We start from the raw sequence: 26425 nt of genomic DNA, 5'->3' as shown, positions 1-26425 counted from the left end.
ATGGCAGTATGTGACGAGAAAGACAAGGGGATTGGGTAATTCAAATGTAATTTAACAATTTAGAATAGCTATATTTATTTGGAATTTTTATGCTTCCAACCCTGAAAGGTGACTTTCTTTATTAAAATACTCTTCCAAACTAAGAGAAAAGAAATATGTTTTGAATTATGTATGGTGAGTCCAATAAAAACTGATACTGTGCTAAGTTTTAAGAATTTTTTGTGCTATTATATTTTTCTCAAAGTGAGAACATTTTAACTAAGGCGAGAGGAGCATTTGTCTTTAGTCTGTCAGAGTAAAGTCGTGTTAATGGATTTAATCTGGCTATCCTGAGACTCAGACCTTCAGAGAAAAATGAAGGGCATATTTTTAAAATAGAGTACTTAAAATTAATCATAATACTCTAATCATTTATGAGACAATGTTTGCATTGCTTCTAGTACACAGACACACACACACAAACACACACACAGGCTTTTATTATTTTTTTTCAGCTGTTTTGTTTGTGATTAAAAAATTTTTTTAATCATTTTCTTTTTCTAGTATGTATTCTAACAAGTTTTTCTTGTATATAGAAAGACTGTTAATTTATATGTTTATTTTATAATCAGTAGTTGTATTTTACCCTCCTAAATTATAATAATTTTCAGCTTATCTTGAGTTTTATGTGTGTAATTGTTTCGCCTGAAAATGATACAAAGTTTTTTCTAATTACACATTTATTGTTTACGATATGATTAAAGATATATTTTTCTTGACTTTTGCATTAGCTAGAACTTTTAAAACATTAGATAATATTGATAACAATGAACATTGGTGTTTTCTCACTAATTTTAATGTTATTATGTACCATTGACTTGTTTTAAGTTGTATCCTTCTCTTCCTAGTTTACTAGATGTCTTTACGAAGAGTTTTAATTTCATTTTTATTAAATACTTTTTGACATCTATGGAGACAGTTTACATTTTATTTGACCTATTGCATTCCCACCTTAAATCTTTGTTCCTCATTATGTGTATTTAAGTATGCTCTTGGGTACTTAGATGTAAAGTCCTTTTAGTCTTTGTTGTTTAATAACAAAGATGCTTTTTTTAAAACGCAAATTTATCATTGAACTTTTCTTTAGCAGTTTATTATAGGTTTTAACATATTTTTATTAACATCGCTTTTAAAATAAAAGAAAATGCCCCTCATAAGGAATCCTTATAATTTTATCAGAATTATTAACCAAAATTATTTGTGTTTTATGTAGCTACGTGACTTATGTTAATATGACTTAATATGTTCTGTGTTTTTGTCTAAATTCCATGAAGACAGAAGAAGGGAAAGGTCTTTTAGCTTTCTTTACAACACTTGCAAATGTATTTAATTTGCTTATAAGTCTAAAAGGCAAAAAAAATCAATATGGAAATAAAAATAAATGTTAGCATATTTATGAACTCTGTATACTTATTCCACTGAAGAAGTGAACCTTTTGAAATAACTGTACTTTGATTATTGAACAATCAAGTGGCTGTAATCACCTAGTTTCCTATTTTATATTAGAAATTTGATTGGATTTATAAAGGTTTGTATGTATTAATGACACAGTGTTCCCACATTTAACCTTTTGAATTATATAGTAAAAACGTTCTGGCGAATTTACAATATGTACGTTTTTTTCATGAAATGAGGGGATTTAAAAGTAGTAATTATTGCTATATTTAACTATTCTATTTTTTAATTTTTATTTTTTATTTTACTGGAGTATAGTTGATTTACGTTGTGTTGGTTTCAGGTGTACAGCAAAGTGATTTAGTTATACATATACATATATTCATTCTTTTTTAGATGCTTTTCTCATATATGTTATCACAGAATATTGAGTAGAGTTCCCTGTGCCATACAGTAGGTCCTTGTTGGTTATCTATCTTATATATAGTAGTGTGTGTGTGTTCATCCCAAGCTTCTGATTTATCCCTCCCCTGCTCCCACGTTTCCCTTTTGTTAACCATGTTTGTTTTCGATATCTGTAAGTCTGTATCGTAAATAAGTTCATTTATTTATTTTTTTAAAATCAGACTCCACATATGAGTGATATCATATGATATTTATCTTTCTCCGTCTGACTTCACTTAGTATAATACTGCTATACTTTAACAATTTTTAATTAATTCATGTCCTTATTTTATATTCTTTACTCTGATTCAAGTGTTAATGAACATTTTTGTTCTTCTTTAAATTAAACAATGTTGGTATTTAATTGTAATATGAGATTAATGTTCCTTGCATTTATTCTTACCGGTTGTATCATCCAGTGGCATATTGTTTAACTGCCTTCTTAACCATTTTTGCTCTTTGTTTTTTTTTTTTTTTTCTTAATTTATTTATTTTATTTATTTATTTTTGGCTGCATTGGGTCTTCATTGCTGCACACGGGCTTTCTCTAGTTGTGGCGAGTGGGGCCTACTCTTTGTTGCAGTGCATGGGCTTTTCATTGCGGTGGCTTCTCTTGTCACGGAGCATGGGCTCTAGGCACGTAGAGCACGGGCTCTAGGCAGTAGTTGTGGCGCATGGGCTTAGTTGCTCTGCGGCATGTGGGATCTTCCCGGACCAGGGCTTGAACCCTTGTCCCCTGCATTGGCAGGCAGATTCTTAACCACTGTGCCACCAGGGAAGCCCTGCCCTTTGGTTTTGATTCTTAATGTTTTGCTCTTTCATCAATGATCTTTAAAATCTCATATTTCAGCTTAAGATAAATTAAATGTAAGAAAGTTTCATTAATTTACAAATGGGGATGCTTTAGATTCACTTTCCCTTTTTCATAACATATGTAATTTTTTATACTGATAAATTGCCATTCTTCTGTTAAATTTACTGATGAATAGAGAAAGCTTAGACAAAAATGGCATGACAAAAAAGTATGACATTCATCTAATTCAAATCAAAGGAAATGAATGCAACAAAAAAACAGAAAGTGCTCTAAGAGTGACAATATATTAAAAGTACGACGTTTAGAAATTGGTCATTTACACTGGGTTAGAGATTATTTGACCACCAGTTTGAACTCCCGTTTGATAACCCCATGCTGAAACCTCATATGTCTGGTCAGTGGCCCATGAGAGCTAAGTTAGCATTTTAATAAATGCATAATATTCACAATGAAAGGAAATCTTGATTATCTGTCACCGTTGTTTTTAGCCTGTGAATTTTTTGTTCATGTGAAGATTATAAAGTGTATTTTTACCTTGGTGATAAATTTAGTTACATAATAATGCAGGTACTGGGCAAAGGGAAAGGATTAGGCTATTTTTTACCCATACTTGTAAATACTTCTTAATCATTGACTTCAAAAATGAGGCCTTCTATTCTGGTTTAATAACCCAGGGTCACTAGTAAAGCTTTATTAGCCATCTAACTCTCTCTTGATACACTTAGGACTGGTCCTGAACTTAACAATTTATATACTAGCCCTTTTTAAGTAGTAAGTCGGTGCTGGGGATTTGTGTTGAGGACAGGCCCATTAGGAAGAAATTCACACTTCCAAAAATCCTAGAAGCTCAAGTTCTCATCATTCTCTGTAAAGTACATTTACTTGTGTACTGTGTACATGACTGAGATTGTGTTGCTCATGCATTTTTAGTGTTAAAATATCCTTTAATAATAATTTTAGAAAGGAACAATTGTGATAATAGATTTTTTTTTCTTTTTATCACCCCTACCTATAATGTAAAGCTGACAACTTTATGTCTGTTTCCTAATTCTAAGAATGATCTGCCACCAAGTGTCCTGTTAGTACTAATGTGCTATTATACTTTCTTGGGGATGTGGGAGAAAAAAATCACACACATGGGATTAGAGTTGGCAATTATTGAGTAATAATTATTCCTTATACTTTTTTGTGTTTCCAAAATTTCCTATCATGACATATAATGCTTTTATTTTTTTATTTTTTTAATATTTAAAAAAAATTTTTATTGGAGTATAGTTGATTTACAATGTTGTGTTAGTTTCAGGTGTACAGTAAAGTGAATCAGTTATACATCTATATATATATCTCCACTCTTTTTTAGATTCTTTATGCATATAGGTCATTACACAGTAAGAAATAATATTTTTTCACAGTAAAAGTATGTCCCAAACATTTCATAGAATATGCTTATACTAAAAAATTGTTATTTTTTTTAACATCTTTATTGGAGTATAATTGCTTTACAATGGTGTGTTAGTTTCTGCCTTATAACAAAGAAATCAGTTATACATATACATATGTTTCCATATATCTTCCCTCTTGCATCTCCCTCCCTCCACCCTCCCTATCCCACCCTTCTAGGTGGTCACAAAGCACCAAGCTGATCTCCCTGTGCTTTGCAGCTGCTACCAACTAGCTATCTATTTTACGTTTGATAGTGTATATATGTCCATGCCACTCTCTCACTTTGTCCCAGCTTACCCTTCCCCCATCCCCATATCCTAAAGTCCATTTTCTAGTAGGTCAGTGTCTTTATTCCTGTCTTGCCCCTAGGTTCTTCAAGACCTTTTTTTTTTTTTTTTTAGGTTCCATATATATGTGGTAGCATATAGTATTTGTTTTTCTCTTTCTGACTTACTTCACTCTGTATGACAGACTCTAGGTCCATACACCTCACTACAAATAACTCAATTTCGTTTCTTTTTATGGCTGAGTAATATTCCATTGTATATATGTGCCACATCTTCTTTATCCATTCATCTGTTGATGGACACTTAGGTCAATTTTGTTTATCTTCTCAAAGAACCAGCTTTTAGTTTTATTGATCTTTTCTATTGTTTCCTTCATTTCTTTTTCATTTATTTCTGATCTGATCTTTATGATTTCTTTCTTTCTGCTAACTTTGGGGTTTCTTTGTTCTTCTTTCTCTAATTGCTTTCGGTGTAAGGTTGGTTGTTTATTTGAGATGTTTCTTGTTTCTTAGGGTAGGATTGTATTGCTATAAACTTCTCTCTTAGAACAGCTTTTGCTGCATCCCATAGGTTTTGGGTTGTCGTGTTTTCATTGTCATTTGTTTCTAGGTATTTTTTGATTTCCTCTTTGATTTCTTCAGAGATCTCTTGGTTATTAAGTAGTGTATTGTTTAGCCTCCATGTGTTTTGTATTTTTTACAGATTATTTCCTGTAATTGATATCTAGTCTCATAGCATTGTGGTTGGAAAAGATCCTTGATATGATTTCAATTTTCTTAAATTTACCAAGGCTTGATTTGTGACCCAAGATATGATCTATCCTGGAGAATGTTCCATGAGCACTTGAAAAGAAAGTGTATTCTGTTTTTTTGGATGGAATGTCCTATAAATATCAATTAAGTCCATCTTGTTTAATGTATCATTTAAAGTTTGTGTTTCCTTATTTACTTTCATTTTGGATGATCTGTCCATTGGTGAAAGTGGGTGTTAAAGTCCCCTACTATGATTGTGTTACTGTCGATTTCCCCTGTTATGGCTGTTAGTATCTGCCTTATGTATTGAGGTGCTCCTATGTTGGGTGCATAAATATTTACAATTGTTATATCTTCTTCTTGGATCGATCCCTTGATCATTATGTAGTGTCCTTCTTTGTCTCTTGTAATAAATAGTCTTTGTTTTAAAGTCTATTTTGTCTGATATGAAAATTGCTAGTCCAGTTTTCTTTTGATTTCCATTTGCATGGAATATCTTTTTCCATCCCCTCACTTTCAGTCTGTATGTGTCCCTAGGTCTGAAGTGGATCTCTTGTAGACAGCATATATATGGGCCTTGTTTTTGTATCCATTCAGCCAGTCTATGTCTTTTGGTTGGAGCATTTAATCATTTACATTTAAGGTAATTATCGATATGTATGTTCCTATAACCATTTTCTTATTGTTTTGGGCTTGTTATTGTAGGTCTTTTCCTTCTCTTGTGTTTCCTGCCTAGAGAAGTTCCTTTAACATTTGTTGTAAAGCTGGTTTGGTGGTGCTGAATTCTCTTAGCTTTTGCTTTTCTGTAAAGGTTTTAATTTCTCTGTCAAATCTGAATGATATCCTTGCTTGTTAGAGTAATCTTGGTTGTAGGTTTTTCTCCTTCATCACTTAAAATATGTCCTGCCACTCCCTTCTGGCTTGCAGAGTTTCTGCTGAAAGTTCAGCTCTTAACCTTATGGGGATTCCCTTGTGTGTTATATGTTGTTTTACCCTCGCTGCTTTTAATATTTTTTCTTTGTATTTAATTTTTGATCGTTTGATTAATATGTGTCTTAGTGTGTTTCTCCTTGGATTTATCCTGTATGGGACTCTCTGCGCTTCCTGGACTTGATTAACTATTTCCTTTCCCATATTAGGGAAGTTTTCAACTAGAATCTCTTCAAATATTTTTCTCAATCCCTTTCTTTTTCTCTTCTTCTTCTAGGACCCCTATCATTCAAATGTTGGTGTGTTTAATGTTGTCCCAGAGGTCTCTGACACTGTCTTTGATTCTTTTCATTCCTTTTTCTTTATTCTGCTCTGTTATTTCCACTATTTTATCTTCCAGGTGACTTATCCATTCTTCTGCCTCAGTTATTCTACTATTGATCCGTTCTAGAGAATTTTTAATTTTATTTATTGTGGTGTTCATGACTGTTTCTTTGCTCTTTAGTTCTTCTACATCCTTGTTAAACGTTTCTTGTATTTTCTCCATTCTATTTCCAAGATTTTGGATCATCTTTACTATCATTATTCTGAATTCTTTTTCAGGAAGACTGCCTATTTCCTCTTCATTTGTTAGGTTTGGTGGGTTTCTACCTTGCTCCTTCATCTGTTGTGTGTTTCTCTGTCTTCTCATTTTGCTTAACTTACTGTGTTTGGGGTCTCTTTTTCACAGGCTGCAGGTTTGTAGTTCCCGTTGTTTTTGGTATCTGTCTGCAGTGGCTAAGGTTGGTTCAGTGGGTTGTGTAGGCTTCCTGGTGGAGGGGACTGGTGCCTGTGTTCTGGTGGATGAGGCTGGATCTTGTCTTTCTGGTGGGCAGGTCTGCGTCTGGTGGTGTGTTTTGAGGTGCCTGTGGCTTTATTATGATTTTAGGCAGCCTCTCTGCTAATGGATGGGGTTGTGTTCCTGTCTTGCTAGTTGTTTGGCAAAAGGTGTCCAGCACTGTAGCTTTCTGGTCGTTGAGTGGAGCTGGGTCTTGTCATTGAGATGGAGATCTCTGGGAGATTTTTGCCGTTTGACGTTACATGGAGCTGGGAGGTCTCTTGTGGACCAGTGTCCTGAATGTGGCTCTCCCACCTCAGAGGCCCAGCCCTGACGCCTGGCTGGAGCACCAAGAGCCTGTCATAACATGGCTCAGAATAAAAGGGAGAAAAAAGAAAGAAAGAAAGAAAGAGAAAGATAAAATAAAATAAAGTAAAATAAAATAAAATAAATTTATTAAAATAAAAATAATTATTAAATTTTTTTAAAGTAATAATAAAAAAAAAGAAAGAAGAGAGCAACCAAACCAAAAAACAAATCCACCAATGATAACGAGTGCTAAAAGCTACACTAAAAAAAAAAAACAACAACCGGAGAGACAGAACCCTAGGAGAAATGATAAAAGCAAAGCTATACAGACAAAGTCACACACAGAAGCATACACATACACACTCACAAAAAGAGAAAAAGGGAAATATATATATATATATATATTGTTGCTCCCAACGTCCACCTCCTCTATTTGAGATGATTCATTGTCTATTCAGGTATTCCACAGATGCAGGGTACATCAAGTTGATTGTGGAGATTTAATCCTCTGCTCCTGAGGCTGCTGGGAGAAATTTCTCTTTCTCTTCTTTGTTCGCACAGCTCCTGGCGTTCAGCTTTGGATTGGCCACACCTCTGCATGTAGGTCGCCTGAGGGTGTCTGTTCTTTGCTCAGACAGGACGGGGTTAAAGGAGCAGCTGCTTTGGGGGCTCTGGCTCACTCAGGCTGGGAGGAGGGAGGGGTACGGATGTGGGGCGAGCCTGCGGCGGCAGAGGCCAGCATGACGTTGCACCAGCCTGAGGCGCGCCGTGCGTTCTCCCGGGGAAGTTGTCCCTGGATCACGGGACCCTGGCAGTGGCGGGCTGCACAGGCTCCCGGGAGGGGCGGTGTGGAGAGTGACCTGTGCTCGCACACAAGCTTCTTGGTGGCTTCAGCAGCAGCCTTAGTGTCTCATGCCCATCTCTGGGGTCCGTGCTGATAGCCACGGCTCGTCTGTGGAGCTCCTTTAAGCGGCGCTCTTAATCCCCTCTCCTCGCGCACAGGAAACAAAGAGGCAAGAAAAAGTCTCTTGCCTGTTCAGCAGCTCCAGACCTTTTCCCGGACTGCCTCCCGGCTAGCCGTGGTGCACTAGCCCCCTTCAGGCTGTGTTCACGCCGCCAACCCCAGTCCTCTCCCTGTGATCCAACCGAAGCCCGAGCCTCAGCTCCCAATGCCCGCCTGCCCTGGCGGGTGAGCAGACAAGCCTCTCGGGCTGGTGAGTGCTGCTCGGCGCCGAGCCTCTGTGTGGGAATCTCTCCGCTTTGCCCTCCACACCCCTGTGGCTGCGCTCTCCTCCGTGGCTCCGAAGCTTCCCCCCTTTGCCCCCCGCAGTCTCCGTCCGCGAAGGACCTTCCTAGTGTGTGGAAACCTTGTCTGCTTCACAGCTGCCTCCCACTGGTGCAGGTCCCGTCCCTATTCTTTTGTCTGTTTTTTCTTTTTTCTTTTGCCCTACCCAGTTACATAGGGAGTTTCTTGCCTTTTGGGAGGTCTGAGGTCTTCTGCCAGCGTTCAGTAGGTGTTCTGTAGGAGTTGTTCCACATGTAGACGTATTTCTGATGTATTTGTGGGGAGGAAGGTGATCTCCGCATCTTACTCTTCCACCATCTTGAAGCTCCTCCTCCTGTAATGCTTTTAAAACCATAAAATAACGTTAAAATAACCATGGAGCCAAAATATTTAACAGACAAAAGTATGTCTTTAGTATGATTCCAGTTATAATGTTTTTTAAAATCCCTGTGATTCTTGAAGTACAAGTCTGGGGACCCCTGCCTTAAGTATTCAAATTCAGGCTCTGCAGTAGGGAAGCAGTAAGACCTCAATAATACAATCGACCTGTGCAGGAGAGGGAGGGACGGGCATCTTTGGGTCCTCTGAACACTCACTACCTATTCTGAATATTAAGCATAGTGAGCCTTGCTTATCTGAGAGGCAGGAGATAACTATAGGTGTCTAAGGAGGTCCCACTGTGGGGTTTTATTCTGGCTTCCATCCTTAGCAAACTAAGAGTGTTATAATCAGTTGATGAACTGTGGTTTTGACCTGAGGGGTTGTCAATAGTCTGTATAAAATAAATTCTTGTGGAGAAGACTAACATCAGAAAACCATCTGGAAAGAGCTATGAGCTCTTGTGAGAGAAACCATAGTGCTGACTATGCAGGGACAGCTAAAGGATTTAGAGAGATTGGAAGAAAGCTTCAAAGGGAGAGGCCACCAGACAACTAGCAACGCCTGAAGGCGCTTACAGTTCCATGATACCAGGAACAGTGTGTTTAAAATGATATGGCATCCTCGTTGAAAGGACCGACTTTGAAGTTAGAATTAAGATTAGATCCTGGCCTCACCACTTACTGTGAGGCCATGAAAATGCTCTTTAACCTCTATATGCCTCAGTGTCTTGAGCTATGTTATGAGTATGCTAGTATTGAACTCATAGGATTGTCAGCAAGTCACACATATGTGATTTTAGGATTAATTTAGCTAATGTACATAACCTGTTTAGCACACTGCCTGCTATATACTAAGCTCCCAATGAATACTATTAATTATTGTTGTATTTATTTGTTAATTAAAAAGCCTTTTATTGACCCTTTCCCAGTATCAGGCACAGGGCTAGGTGCTAAGAGATTCAATGGTTAGCAAACAATCATGGACCTTGTCTGCCTGTAACTGATAGTTTTGTGAAGGAGGCAGATCTCGAGTAATGATAGGAATAATATAATTGCAAACTTCAGTAAGTGTAATGGAGCAAAAGTACAGAGAACAATAACTCTGAGATGATATAATGTGAAAGCTTGATCTAGTTGGTGAGAATCAGAGGACACTTTGAGAAGAGACATGAAAGTGCTGTAGACATTGATGAGGCAACGGAGGAAAGGGTTTGGTAGGAGAACATACCAGCTATACAGAACATCTTCTGCAAAGCTTCTGAAATAGGAGGATGCAAGGTGTGATTCTGAAACTGAAAGAAAGCCAAGGTTGCTAGAGTAGAGATGGAGGAGGAGGCAGGGGCCAGAATGTTCAAAATCTTTCAGGACATAGTAAGGACTTGGTATTATTTTAAGAGCATCAGGAAGCCATTGAATAGGAAAATGTATGAACTAGGGAACTGTTGAATAGGAAAATGTATTAAAAATAGTTTTAAAAATATTATTCTGGCTGCTGTTTAGAAGCAAGATCAAATGGGCCAAGAAGACTGTTTAGGAGGCAAAAGTGTTTGTATAAAAATAGATGATAGTTTTTCTAGGAGGGTGGCAGTGGGTAGTGCGGTGTCAAGGAGATCTCCTAATTTTCTAGGTTGTGCCATTAAATAGGGGCTATTTACTGAGACAGGGAATCCTAGAACAGGACAGACATTAGTGCCTATTTGTTAGCCAAGTGGAGTTGTCAATTAGGCAACTGGATATCATGATTTTGCCATATTTTCTTAACGCTAAGATGTATATTTTCGTATTTTAATGTCTCTAAAATTGAGCTATATCTTATAATCAATGGTATGCCCTAGTTAAATTTCCAGCCTTTTATATTTCTTAGTGGTGTGAAAACTAATGGGGTCATCAACATCTATAATGTCTGAGATTCAACAAAATACGCTAATAATAGCAACAAGGAAGACTACCATAACATCAATTAGTAGCTCACAAGCACTAATTAACACAAAACTTCTGATCAGTATACAACAGGAACCACTTACCCTTAGAATATCCAAAATAGTGTAGAAGTGACCAGAAAGAGCAATGACTTCAGGATGACTGTCCACTTTTCCACCCACCCATCCAGAAGACAAGTAAGATGGGGGACAAGACAGGAAACTGCCCTCATTATCTAAATAAGATAGAGGCTGTACCAGCATCTGTTAAATGAAGAGCATGATAATAATAGTAATAACACTTAAATAATGCTGGCCATAGACTAGGTGTTCTTCTAAAGACTTTATATCCACTCATGACAACACTATTATGTGAACAGTTTTACTATGATACTGAGCTGGAAAGAGGTTAGCTAACTTGCTTTAGGTCACACAGCTCAGAAATGGCAGATCCAGGTTCACAGCCAAGCAGTGGTCAGCTCTAAAGCCTCTGCTCTCAACCACTGCTGCTACCTCTAATGAAGATAATTAATTACTTGGTGACCTGGGAGCAATAGAGATTTATGGAAATATTGTGTGGGCTTTTGCCAGACCTAGACACATACATCTAAGATCTTCAGAGTTTTACTATGTATATGGCTAGGGAAGAAGGCGTAAGGAAGAGCTCTTATTCTTTTGAGTTCTGAGAACTGTATTATTACATCTAAATGTAATGTGGCAATATTGACTTAGCGACTTAGCAGTATATTAAAAGGAAGGTGCTCTATAAATAACATGTTATCAATATCAGCAACAAAAATTAAATTCCTGTTTTTATCTTGGGATGACATGTGTAATAAAACAAAAAGAAGAGGACATGTTTTACAAGCCATATGTCTTCTAAAATGAAAAATGCTTACTTGTAATCAACTTTGATATTATGAAAGGAGGTACAATTATTCCAAAGTCATTATGCCTTGTTTATATAAGTTCTAAGGCTCCATTTGGATTACCTGATGGCAAATGGTGGCATTAGGAAGATTCTGAGCTGAAAACCTTGAATGTATGTCTGATACTATAGCTATCATGATATCACATTGTCATGGCAAGTTCAACATTCCACAGACTTCATGTGTTTCTACTTAAGTCTTCAATGAGGATAAGCCAGGAAGAGAAAGTGGCAGGTCTACATTCACCACTGCTTAGATTTTAGTGTAGGCATTTTATTTTTCCCCAAATGAAAACATTTGCCTTTATGGAAAATAAAATGCTTTATTAAAACTAATAAGCATAGCCCTATTAAATAACATTACTAAACATCTTGTTTAAGCTAAAGGAATTAGAAAGATATAAATCTTGAAGAGGAGAGAAATCTAAGTGTAATTTGGTCCTTCACACTAAAAAGGCTGCTATTATTGCTAGATTTTTCTACTTTATTTTTTTTTCGTTATGGTTTCGAAGAGAGAAACTCTGATCTATTTTGTTTCCTCACTTTGTGTGTGATGGAAAACTTCAGGATTGTATTTAATTTCACTCTATGATTTCTCATAATGTAATTAATGCTGCATCCTCCTTCACAATTCATCCTCCTTCACAACATGCTGTCTCCTTCACAACTTGAAGAGACCTCTACTGCCTGAGGATCTCCCCTGCTCAACTTCTTGAAGAAGTATGATCAGAGTGAAAAAGTAAAGCAGGGTTGACTCTTTAGCACTGCTCTGTAATCGTTCTGGCTTCCTTTCTTCTGTTGACAGATGAGAAAGGATTTAGAATTATTTAAGTGAGATATATCTAATAACTGTTTGCATATCTGAGCACATATGAAGATGTCTGCTTTTTTTAGTTAGAGGGGAATAATTTTGAACTTTTCTTTTTAAAAAGAGGCAGAAAATTCCCTAAGATGTTTACAATTGAAAGATGCAATAACTTTATTTTCTGGATCTCTCATGGTTTTTATTAGTGTTGGAATAATACTAGATGAAAACTAAAACTAACACACTCATGTAGTACTTACAGACATGGTGCTATAAATTTTTATATATCTCTTATATCACTTAATCCTGACAATAACCCTATGATGTCAGTATTATCACCAGGAGATAAACGTGACTCATCTAATATTTCATAGCTTGTTAATAGTGGTTCAAGAATTAAAAACCAGGTGTGTTTGTATCAGTCAGGGTCCAGTTAGAAGCTAAAACTACATGGTGATTTGAGCAGGAAAAGATTAATATAAAGAATTATTAACTATGATAGTGATTAAATAAGATTGGCTTCTAAGGGTAAAAAAACCCTAAATAATTGAGAAGGGCAGGTATAAGGAGTGGCGCTAACCCTCAGTCTGAGGCAGAGCACTTAAGGAAAGAACAAATTTTAAAGAGTGCCCCTTACCCTCTCCCTTTACCCTGGGATCCAGCTCTTCTTGGAGAGGACACAGCTGTGACCCAGTGAGTGGCAGAGACGTTTGCTGAGGTAGCATGCTAGTGGAACTCCCAGGGAAGCCACTCTCTGGGGTTCTGGGGAAACTTCCCATAGGGAGGTGTCTCAGTGTGGAACCCATTCAAGGGAAGGTGGTGCCTCACGGAACATGCTAGCAAGCTCCCAGTGTGTGAGTCAGGGGAGCCCTGTGGGGTGCCAAGCAACATGGCCCGGAAGGTGCCCTGCACTGCTGGTCACTATGCACGGTAGGAGCTATCAGAGAAAAGCCCCCAGAACCAGGAAGAGCCTCCTTGTCCTCTAGTTTCCTACCTTACCCTCTATGAAGGATGCTTAAAATTTTCCCACATGGCAAGGGAGAAATATTCTAGTCTCACAAATAGGACAATGAAGGGTGGATTTAGGGTGAGGCAATAGATGGATACTACCCACCAACAAATCTGCTTTCTTAATCATTTAATCATTATGTTGTACTGCCTTATACTTACTGTACCACAAAATATATTTGAAACAATAAAGGGGAAAAAAAGGAAGGAAGGTAGATAGGTAGGAAGAAAAAGATAGCCAATGTAACAGGATTATAAATGAAGATTTACATCAGTATCTCTCTTTTCTTTGAAATGTTTCTAGGTAGAGTCACTTTGAATTAATTGCTCAGGAGACTGCCTTATTAAATTTTAGGACATTGGCTTATCAACCAAAAACTGAAAACACAAACTGCAGGCCCAAGGGCCATAACCAAAGATTTTTCACTCTACAATTCAAATTATTTTTTAATCCCAGCTTTCTCATCTACTAGTTAATGCAGGTCATGTTCACTTGACAAATATTTGTTTGCAAATAAGAGCTTCTCCTCAGATAATCCAAATCCTAATTGCATCATTTACAGACTATAAGATTTAGGCAAGTTATTTAATTTCTTTGGGCCTCCAATTCCTCATGTAAAATGATGATAACAACAGTATCTACCTTACAGATGTGTTATGAAAATTAAGTGTGTTAATATTCAAAAGCACTTGGGACCATTTCTTGCATATAGTAAGTGCTATATAAATATTTGTATAGATGTTATTATACTTTCTTAGAGACCATAGCCTAAGAATATGTATTCTTTCAGTAGTTCCAGTTTATGGAACTTTTCATTTAATCAACATTTTTGTCAGATTATTCTGATTTCATTGTTTAATGACAATTAAAAAAATATGATTACGTTAGAGTATGTATAATGTGAATGCTGTTGGTTATCTTACTTTTTTCTACAGCTATTAACAACAGTGCTTTAAACTGATAGTGTTTGAAGATTCTACTAGCAAGCGCTTACTCCTTAATTTTTGCTATGAGTTATCTGAATGGTAAGATTTTTGGTGAAGTACTTTTGGCTAAAGAAAACTATGTTGTCAGCATAACCATTAGCATTCAAATTATTCAGTAGTTTTAAGTTTACATCCCTTAAAAGAAACACATTAGAAATTTTGTAAAAATGTCTAAAATTAAAAACAACTTAATGTTCTTTTTTTTTACAGAAGACCATGCAAAATACTCTGATATCATCAAGAAGTCCAATGCAATTGAAATGTTATTTACACTCTACCCTCCTCAAGGTGCCCATGTGTGTACTAATATGAGGCTTAGGTCAACTTGGCTGAGACCCATAGTAAATGGGGAAGAAGGATATAAGTATATAGGTAAGATGCTGAACCTTATAATTTCCTTTTATAATAAGGCAGAAATGACCTTGTACTTTATATAACCCTTATCCATCACTTAGATGATATGGGATGATAGGCCCTATAGAATATTCCCTTTCGTTCTTAAGTATTATGCTTGCAATTTAAAAAGTGGCTGATTTATACTTTGGTGACTCCATTAAAACAGTGGAAACACTGTGCTTATCCATTTACCTGATGATGGATATTAGGCTTGTTTTTTAAAAAAAGTGATACTACAAGGAAAGCTGCTACAAACATTCATGTACTAGACTGTGTATAGACATATGTTTGCATTTCTCTTGACTAAACTGTTTTCCAACGTGGTTAAACCATTTCATATTCCCCATCAGTAGAAATATGAGAGTTGCATTTGTTCCATAGCTATATCAATACTCAGTTTTTCTAATTTTAGCCATTCTAAGGGATAGCGTTGGTATTCCATTGTGGTTTTAATTTGCATTTCTCTAGTAGACAATGATATACAGCATATTTTCATGTATTTGTCATTTGTGTATCTTCTTTGGTGAAATGTCTGTTCAAATTTTTGGCCATTTTTATATTTTTTGCTGTTGTTTTAAGCGTTGAGAGTCCTTTAGATATTCTGAATATAAATTCTTTAACATGTATATGCTTCGCAAATATTTTCTCCCAGTCTGTGGCTTTGTCTTTCTCTTAATGATATCTTCTGAAGAGTAGAAGATTTTAATTTTGATGAAGTCCAGTTTACCACTGTATTCTTTTATGACTCATGCTTTTACTGTCATATCCAAGAAATATTGGTTAGACCTCTGGTCACAAGGTTTTCTTCTAGAAATTTTATAGTTTTAGATTTTATATTTCAGTGTATAATTTGTTTTGAGCTCTATTTTGTACATGACTCAAGGTTGAAGTTTTGTCTTTTTTCTAACATATTGATACCCAAATGTGCTAGCACTATTTGTTGAAAAGACTATCCTTCTATGAATTAACTTTGTATTTTGGAAAACCAAATAGTCCAAAGAAAATATATAGATGGCAAATAAGTACATGAAAGGATGACCAATATTATTAGTCATTAGGAAAATACAAATAAAAGCCATAATGTCATACCACTACTCATCTATTAGAATGACTAAAATAAAATTTAAAAATCTGACAATACCAAATCTGTCAAGAATGTAGAAAAACTGGAACATTCATACATTGCTGGTGGAAATACTAAATTGTACAACCCATTTCTAAAGATTTTGATACTTTCTTATAAATTAATATGCTCTAACCATAAAGTCTAGCCATCCTACTCCTAGGTAATTACCTAAGAGGAATGAAAGTATTTGTTTACACAAAAACCTATATATAAATATATGTAGCTGCTTAATCATAATTGCCAAGAGCTGGAAAAACACAAATGTTCTTCAACTGGTGAATGGATAATCAAAATTTGTTAACATTTGTACAGTGAAATAGTATCCAGCAATAAAGAGGAATGAGTTACTGATACAATAACATGGATGAATTTCAAATGCATCATGTTAAGTGAAAGAAGCCAAACTCAAAGACTATATATTGAGTCCATTTAAATGACACTTTGGAAAAGCAAAACTAGTAGGACAGAGTCAGCCCTGTGATTGTCAGGGGTTAATGCTGGTGCGAGGGTTTGACTACAGAGAGGTTGCATGAGGGAGTTCTTAGGGTGATGAAACTGTTCTGCATAGCTAAAACAAACTGTATGCCAAAAAGAATGAATTTTACTGAAAGTAAAATTTTTAAAATAAACAAAAAATAAAAAGAGAGAAGAATTTAAGAACAGCAAACAAATCCAAAAATGACATGCACTGCTATTAGTCATTAGGGAGATGTAAATTAAACACAGTAGGATACCACTACACACCTACCTTAAGGGCTAAATTAAAAAGTCAGAACACACCAAGTGCAGCAACTGGAACACTAATATCCTGCCAGTGCAAATGTAAAATTTTAAAAACACTATGCAAAATGGTTTGACATTTTCTTAAAAAGTTATAGATACACTTACTATATGACTCAGCCATACCACTCCTAGATATTTATCCATGAGAAAGGAAAGTATATGTGCATACAGGGACTTGTACATGAATATTCATAGATTCTTTTTTTGTTAAAGACCCAAACTAGAAACAACTCAAATGCCCATCTACAGGTCAAAGGATAAACAAATTGTGATATATCCATGCAGAATAATACTCATCAATATAAAAGAACAAACTATTGACAGTATATAATACATATAACAAACAATATGGCTGAATCTCACATGAATTATGCTGAAAAAGGTTAGACAAAAAAAGAGTACAAGAGTATGATTCCGTTTATATAAAAGTCTAGAAGTTGCAAACAAACTAGGCCTGTGACAGAATCAGATCCGTGGTTACCTGGGACGGAGGTGGGAAATAGAAGTGAGACCTGATGGATTACAAAATTTGAGGGATGATGTCAATAGAAATGTTTATTAACTTGATTGTGGTGATAGGTGATGGTTCCATGGATGTAAACATATGTCAAAATTCATCAAATTATACACTTTAAGTACATGTAGTTTTTTATTTACACTTCAATAAAGCTGTAAAAATAAAGTTGAAAACATAAACTTAAACAACCAAGATAGTTAAATTTGTATTTTGGGACTTTTTTTGAAAGATGACTTCTCTTTAAGTTTAAAAGTAGCATATTAGAACTCATCTGGAGAGTCACAAATTTAATGCAGTCTCATTTGGCTTGTGCATATAAAGATCTATTTAAGTGCTCAGTTCTGAAAGATAGCTTGGAGGAAGAAGCGGGAAAGAAAGAGAAAGAAAATTATGAAAAAGGAAGTTGAAGGCTTTAGGTTCTATAAGATGAACCAAGACCCTGATTGCAATTTATTTTCTCTTTGCAATTTTCCCCCTGAAAGTTAACCTATCATTCTAAAAGATTTGTGTTCGTTGTCTACAGCCCATTTGTGAACATTTGGTTCAAATAAAACAAATAGAAAGGAAATACGGAAGTGGCCTTATAAGTTGAGGACCCCATCTTCTGAGGTTTTATGCTTTCTTTCTCCTTTTTAGTAGGTGGCCAGGGCCTTGCATCTTTTTGAATTACAGTTGTTATTAAATTGATTGACAAGAGAGTTTGCAGCATTTGCCTTGAAAAAGATTAGTCTATTATAGAAGTGCTTTCTGAAACTCAGTTAACTCCTTGACTATAAACATTTTAGGGAAGATAGCTCTGGGAATTCATTACATGTTCCAACATTAATACTCCACAATGTAGGCACTCCTGTTTATTGATTTCACTCTGTAGATTTAGAGATGTACCATCAGCAAGCACTGAAGAGTAGTTAATAGAGTTACTGACTGCTCTGTAAATGACATGGGCTACTAACAAAGTATGTAGTATTAAGACCATACATACTCTAAAAATATTTCATATATCCATATTTTATATCCCAGAATACCTAGCACAGTGGCTTGAATGTAACTGGAATGCTGCATATGTCATAGTTTCAAATTGTTTAATAGGCACAAAGTATTTCTTCTGAATCATAATTTTGTAATCATAGACCATCAATGAAGTTAAAAAAAAAAAGTCTTTAAATTTTTTTCCAGGAGCATAGTCTTGTCAAACCTGTTTTCGGAAAGGTTATTTGGAGGGCTAGTCTTTTAATATGTCTTTGGTTATCTTTCCTTATAAGTTGTCTGTCTTTGAGCTCCCCTGACCTTATGGCCTATCACAGGTACACTGAACTTGTTCCTCTCCTTCATTAAGTTTTTGTGACTTTGGTGAATTTCCAGCCTGGAAGCTGTAGATTACATTAATGAGCTCTTGGAATTCTAATGGGAAGACCTTGAAAGGGGTAGGTTAGCCATTGTCTTTCAGGGAAATAATTTAGGGAATACAAATGAATGATTAAACTACTTTCTCAAACCAATGGTCCATTCTTAACTGAAATCATATTGTTATATTAATGTAAGTTTTCTAATTAGTTCAGATTCTGAGTAATGAGCAAAGACCTCTAGTTCTATTTCTTTTTCATACATCATTTTGAGCCCTTATATAGTAAATTTTACTTACCTTTATAACATATGGTTATTTAAGTTGTATAATTAATACTGGAACCTGATTTCCTGGCCTAATCACTATTATGTTACCTATTACGAGTACAAGGTATCTTTATGCCCTTCAGTTTATTCCACTGCCTTCAGGCAAGACCTGATATACATTAGCCAAATGGGAATCTGTCCCATCTTTAAAGACTGTGGCAATTACTCAATCGTCCTTGACAGCTCAGAATTTTCTACCTTGCAACATGACTTTCTTTTCTTATGCATCCTTTATTGCAGTTGTAACTGTTTCACTCTCCACAAAATAAAGGCTATGCCTACATGATTAAGACCTTTTCTTTTTTCTAAAAATATTCCTTTAAAAATATTATTCCTCAGAAGTCCTCTTTCTAATCCTTAATGTCTTTTGGCACTTCTGTCTAAACATTTCCCACATTTTCTCATTTGTTTTAAGTGATGGAACTCAGACTAATATATAATAATCCAGTAAGTCTGATTTATTATGAATATAATCCTAGCTACAACATGTTCTGCTTATATCTTCGTGCTTTTTTAGACCTTTAAAATACACATCTCCGCATTTACTTGGATTTCTATCCATCATTTTTAATCTCCTTTTTTTGACATATTTCTTGTAGCTATTTGATATATGTGTAATTTATTTTGCCTTCTTAAATTTCCTACCCTGACTTCTCCTGATTTTCCTTAACTTATTTAGCATATGGACATTTATTACTCTTGGCAAAACTCAGTTGACAATGTTGAACCCATTCTTTGAGGTGTTCTATAAGATTATTATATAATGGAAAACCCAAATGAATCCTGATTTGAAAGGAGCTCCATATATATATATATATATATATATATATATAATGTATATATATTTTAACATCTTTATTGGAGTATAATTGCTTTACAATGGTGTGTTAGTTTCTGCTTTATAACAAAGAAATTAGTTATACATATACATATGTTTCCATATCTCTTCCCTCTTCCGTCTCCCTCCCTCCCACCCTCCCTATCACAACCCTCTAGGTGGTAACAAAGCACCGAGCTGATCTCCCTGTGCTATGCGGCTGCTTCCCACTAGCTATCTATTTCACGTCTGGTAGTGTATATATGTCCATGCCACTCTCTCACTTTGTCCCAGCTTACCCTTCCCCCTCCCCATATCCTCAAGTCCGTTCTCTAGTAGGTCTGTGTCTTTATTCCTGTATTGTGCCTAGGTTCTTCATGACCTTTTTTTTTTTTTTTTCTTAGATTCCATATATATGTGTGTTAGCATACGGTATTTGTTTTTCTCTTTCTGACTTACTTCACTCTGTATGACAGACTCTAGGTCCATCCACCTCACTAGCAATAACTCAATTTCATTTCTTTTTATGGCTGAGTAATATTCCATTGTATATATGTGTCACATCTTCTTTATCCATTCATCTGTTGATGGACACTTAGGTTGCTTCCATGCCCTGGCTATTGTAAATAGAGCTTCAATGAACATTTTGGTATATGACTCTCTTTGAATTATGGTTTTCTCAGGGTATATGCCCAGGAGTGGGATTGCTGGGTCGTATGGTAGTTCTATAGTGTTCTCCATAGTGGCTGTATCAATTTACATTCCCACCAACAGTGCAAGAGGGTTCCCTTTTCTCGACAACCTCTCCAGAATTTACTGTTTGTAGATTTTTTGATGATGGCCATTCTGACTGGTGTAAGATGATATCGCATTGTAGTTTTGATTTGATTTCTCTAATGATTAATGATGTCGAGCATCCTTTCATGTGTTTGTTGGCAATCTGTATATCTTCTTTGGAGAAATGTCTATTTAGATCCTCTGCCCATTTTTGGATTGGGTTGTTTGTTTTTTTGATATTGAGCTGCATGAGCTGCTTGTAAATCTTGGAGATTAATCCTTTGTCAGTTGTTTCATTTGCAAATATTTTCTCCCATTCTGAGTGTTGTCTTTTCATCTTGTTTATGGTTTCCTTTGCTGTGCAAAAGCTTTTACGTTTCATTAGGTCCCATTTGTTTATTTGTGTTCTTATTTCCATTTCTCTAGGTGGTGGGTCAAAAAGGATATTGCTGTGATTTATGTCATAGAGTGTTCTGCCTATGTTTTCCTCTGAGTTTGATAGTGTCCGGCCTTACATTTAGGTCTTTAATCCATTTTGAGTTTATTTTTGTGTATGGTGTTAAGGAATGTTCTAATTTCATACTTCCACATGTACCTGTCCAGTTTTCCCAGCACCACTTATTGAAGAGGCTGTCTTTTCTCCACTCTATATTCTTGCCTCCTTTATCAAATATAAGGTGACCATATGTGCATGGTTTATCTCTGGGTTTTCTATCCTGTTCCATTGATCTGTATTTCTGTTTTTGTGTCTTGATTACTGTAGCTTTGTAGTATAGTCTGAAATCAGGGAGCCTGATTCCTCCAGCTCCGTTTTTCTTTCTCAAAATTGCTTTGGCTATTCAGGGTCTTTTGTGTTTCCATACAAATTGTGACATTTTTTCTTCTAGTTCTGTGAAAAATGCCAGTGGTAGTTTGATAGGGATTGCATTGAATCTGTAGATTGCTTTGGGTAGTAGAGTCATTTTCACAATGTTGATTCTTCCAATCCAAGAACATGGTATATCTCTCCATCTATTTGTATCATCTTTAATTTCTTTCATCAGTGTCTTATAATTTTCTTCATACAGGTCTTTTGTCTCCTTAGGTAGATTTATTCCTAGATATTTTATTCTTTTTGCTGCAATGGTAAATGGGAGTGTTTCCTTAATTTCACTTTCAGATTTTTCATCATTAGTGTGTAGGAATGCTAGAAATTTCTGTGCATTAATTTTGTATCCTGCTACTTTACCAAATTCATTGACTAGCTCTAGTAGTTTTCTGGTAACATCTTAAGGATTCTCTAGGTATAGTATCATGTCATCTGCAAACAGTGACAGCTTTACTTCTTCTTTTCCTATTTGGATTACTTTTATTTCTTTTTCTTCTCTGATTGCTGTGGCTAAAACTTCCAAATCTATGTTGAATAATAGTGGTGAGAGTGGGCAACCTTATATTGTTCCTGATCTTAGTGGAAATTGTTTCAGTTTTTCACCATGGAGGACAATGTTGGCTGTGGGTTTGTCATATATGGCCTTTATTATGTTGAGGAAAGTTCCCTCTATGCCTACTTTCTTGAGAGTTTTTATCATAAATGGGTATTGAATTTTGTCAAAAGCTTTCTCTGCATCTATTGAGATGATCATATGGTTTTTATCCTTCAGTTTGTTAATATGATGTATCACATTGATTGAGTTGCATATATTGAAGAATCCTTGCATTCCTGGGATAAACCCCACTTGATCATGGTGTATGATCCTTTTAATGTGCTGTTGGATTCTGTTTGCTAGTATTTTATTGAGGATTTTTGCATCTATGTCCATCAGTGATATTGGCCTCTAGTTTTCTTTTTTTGTGACATCTTTGTCTGGATTTGATATCAGGGTGATGGTGACCTCATAGAATGAGTTTGGGGGTGTTCCTCCCTCTGCTATATTTTGGAAGTGTTTGAGGAGAATAGGTGTTAGCTCTTCTTTAAATGTTTGACAGAATTAGCCTGTGAAGCCATCTAGTCCTGGGCTTTTGTTTGTTGGAAGGTTTTTAATCACAGTTTCAATTTCAGTGCTTGTGATGGCACTGTTCATATTTTCTATTTCTTTCTGGTTCACTCTCGGAAGGTTGTGCATTTCTGAGAATTTGTCCATTTCTTCCAGGTTGTCCATTTTATTGGCATAGTGTTGCTTGTAGTAATCTCTCATGATCCTTTGTATTTCTGCAGTGTCAGTTATTACTTCTCCTTTTTCATTTCTAATTCTATTGATTTGAGTCTTCTCCCTTTTTTCTTGATCAGTCTGCCTAATGGTTTATCAATTTTGTTAATCTACTCAAAGAACCAGCTTTTAGTTTTATTGATCTTTGCTATCATTTCCTTCATTTCTCTTTCATTTATTTCTGATATTATCTTTATGATTTCTTTCCTTCTGCTAAATTTGGGGTTTTTTTGTTCTTCTTTCTCTAATTGCATTAGGTGTAAGGTTAGGTTGTTTTTTTGAGATGCTTCTTGTTTCTTAAGGTAGGATTATATTGCTATAAACTTCCCTCTTAGAAATGCTTTTGCTGTGTCCCAAAGGTTTTGGGTCGTCGTGTTTTCATTGTCATTTGTTTCTAGGTATTTTTTGATTTCCTCTTTGATTTCTTCAGTGAGCTCTTGGTTATTAAGTAGTGTATTGTTTAGTCTCCATGTGTTTGTGTTTTTTACAGACATTTTCCTGTAATTGATATCTAGTCCCATAGCATTGTGGTCAGAAAAGATACTTGATACGATTTCAATTTTCTTAAATCTACCAAGGCTTGATTTGTGACCCAAGATATAATCTATCCTGGAGAAAGTTCCATGAGCACTTGAAAAGAAAGTGTATTCTGTTGTTTTTGGATGGAATGTCCTATAAATATCAGTTAAGTCCATCTGGTTTAATGTATCACTTAAAGCTTGTGTTTCCTTATTTATTTTCATTTTGGATGATCTGTCCATTGGTGAAAGTGGGATGTTAAAGTCCCCTACTATGATTGTGTTGCTGTCAATTTCCCCTTTTATGGCTGTTAGTATTTGCCTTATGTATTGAGTTGCTCCTATGTTGGGTGCATAAATATTTACAATTGTTATATCTTCTTCTTGGATTGATCCCTTGATCATTATGTAGTATCCTTCTTTGTCTCTTGTAATAGTCTTTGTTTTAAAGTCTATTTTGTCTGATATGAGAATTGCTAATCCAGCATTCTTTTGATTTCCATTTGCATGGAATATCTTTTTCCATCCACTCACTTTCAGTCTGTATGAGTCCCTAGGTCCGAAGTGGGTCTCTTGTAGACAAAATATATACGGGTCTTGTTTTTCTATCCATTCAGCCAGTCTGTATCTTTTGGTTGGAGCATTTAATCCATTTCCATTGAAGGTAATTATTGATATGTATGTTACTATTACCATTTTGTTAATTGTTTTGGGTTTGTTATTGTAGGTCTTTTTCTCCTCTTGTGTTTCCTCCCTAGAGAAGTTCCTTTAGCATTTGTTGCAAAGCTGGTTTGGTGGTGCTGAATTCTCTTAGCTTTTGCTTGTCTGTAAAGGTTTTAATTTCTCCATCCAACCTGAATGAGATCCTTGCTGGGTAGAGTAATCTTGGTTGTAGGTTTTTCTCCTTCATCACTTTAAATATGTCCTGCCACTCCCTTCTGGCTTGCAGAGTTTCTGCTGAAATATCAGCTGTTAACCTTATGGGGATTCCTTTCTGTGTTACTTGTTGTTTTTCCCTTGCTGCTTTTAATATTTGTTCTTTGTATTTAATTTTTGTTAGTTTGATTAATATATGTCTTGGCATGTTTCTCCTTGGATTTATCCTGTATGGGACTCTCTGTGCTTCCTGGACTTGATTAACTATTTCCTTACCCTTATTAGGGAAGTTTTCAACTATAATCTCTTCAAGTATTTTCTCAGTCCCTTTCTTTTCCTCTTCTTCTTCTGGGACCCTTATAATTCGAATGTTGGTGCATTTAATGTTGTCCCAGAGGTCTCTGAGACTGTCCTCAATTCTTTTCATTCTTTTTTCTTTATTTTGCTCTGCAGTAGTTATTTCCACTATTTTATCTTCCAGGTCACTTATCCGTTAGTCTGCCTCAGTTTTTCTGCTATTGATCCCTTCTAGAGGATTTTTAATTTCATTTATTGTGTTGTTCATCACTGTTTGTTTGCTCTTTAGTTCTTCTAGGTCCTTGTTAAACGTTTCTTTTATTTTCTCTATTCTATTTCCAAGATTTTGGATCATCTTTACTATCATTATTCTGAATTCTTTTTCAGGTAGACTGCCTATTTCCTCTTCACTTATTAGGTCTGGTGGGTTTTTGCCTTGCTCCTTCATCTGCTGTGTGTTTTTCTGTGTTCTCATTTCGCTTAACTTACTGTGTTTGGGGTCTCCTTTTCGCAGGCTGTAGGTTTGTAGTTCCCGTTGTTTTTGGTGTCTGTCCGCAGTGGCTGAGGTTGGTTCAGTGGGTTGTGTATGCTTCCTGGTGGAGGGGACTAGTGCCTATGTTCTGGTGGATGAGGCTTGATCTTGTCTTTGTGGTGGGCAGGTTCACATCTGGTGGTGTGTTTTAAGGTGTCTGTGGCCTTATTTTGATTTTAGGCAGCCTCTCTGCTAGTGGATGGTGTTGTGTTCCTGTCTTGCTAATTGTTTGGCGTAGGGTGTCCAGCACTGTAGCTTGATGGTCGTTGAGTGTAGCTGGGTCTTGGCCTTGAGATGGTGATCTCTGGGAGATTTTCACCATTTAATATATTATGTGGAGCTGGGAGGTCTCTTGTGGACCAGTGTCCTGATCTTGGCTCTCCCACCTCAGAGACACAGCCCTGATGTCTGGCTGGAGCACCAAGAGCGTTTCATCCACACGGCTCAGAATAAAAGGGAGAAAAAATAGAAAGAAAGAAAGAAAGAAGATAATAAAATAAAATAAAGTTATTAAAAAAAAGAAAAAAGAATTATTAAGAAAAAAAATTTTTTTAAGTAATAAAAAAAAAAAACAACGGACTAACAGACTCCTAGGACAAATGGTAAAAGTAAAGCTGTAAAGACAAAATCACACACAGAAGCATAAACATACACAGTCACAAAAAGAGAAAAAGGGGAAAAAATATATATATCATTGCTCCCAAAGTCCACCTCCTCAATTTGGTTAGGTTCATTGTCTATTCAGGTATTCTACAGATGCAGGGTACATCAAGTTGATTGTGGAGATTTAATCCTCTGCTCCCGAGGCTGCTGGGAGAGATTTCCCTTTCTCTTCTTTGTTCACACAGCTCCCGGGGTTCAGCTTTGGATTTGGCCCCGCCTCTGCATGTAGGTCGCCTGAGGGCGTCTGTTCTTTTTTCAGACAGGACGGGGTTACAGGAGCAGCTGATTAGGGGGCTCTGGCTCACTCAGGCCCGAGGGAGTGAGGGGTACGGATGCGGGGCGAGCCTGCGGTGACAGAGGCCAGTGTGACGTTGCAGCAGCCTGAGGCACGCCGTGTGTTCTCCCAGGGAAGTTGTCCCTGGATCATGGGACCGTGGCAGTGGCTGGCTGCACAGGCTCCCGGGAGGGGCGGTGTGGATAGTGACCTGTGCTTGCACACAGGCTTCTTGGTGGTGGCAGCAGCAGCCTTAGCGTCTCATGCCCGTCTCTGGGATCCGCGCTGATAGCCGCAGCTTGCGCCCATCTCTGGAGCTCCTTTAAGCTGCGCTCTTAATCCCCTCTCCTCGCGCACCAGGAAACAAAGAGGCAAGAAAAAGTCTCTTGTCTCTTTGGCAGCTCCAGATTTTTTCCCGGACACCCTCCCGGCTAGCTGTGGCACACTAGC

The 26425-nt window shown here is 36.3% G+C and overlaps 1 protein-coding gene across 1 annotated transcript in view; it reads left to right on the top strand.

The window, feature by feature from the left end:
• IQCM (IQ motif containing M) overlaps positions 1-26425 on the top strand; it is a 484997-nt gene that overhangs the window by 393583 nt on the left and 64989 nt on the right. The window contains exon 13 of the mRNA XM_082389028.1: positions 14753-14914. Coding sequence (XP_082245154.1) covers positions 14753-14914 — 162 coding nt within the window. The remainder of the gene's footprint in view (positions 1-14752; positions 14915-26425) is intronic.

Source organism: Balaenoptera borealis (genome assembly GCF_965194805.1).
Source record: "Balaenoptera borealis genome assembly, chromosome: 4".
Lineage (NCBI taxonomy): Eukaryota > Metazoa > Chordata > Mammalia > Artiodactyla > Balaenopteridae > Balaenoptera > Balaenoptera borealis.
Note: the sequence above shows the minus strand (reverse complement) of the source record. Positions and strands in the feature narration are given on the sequence as shown.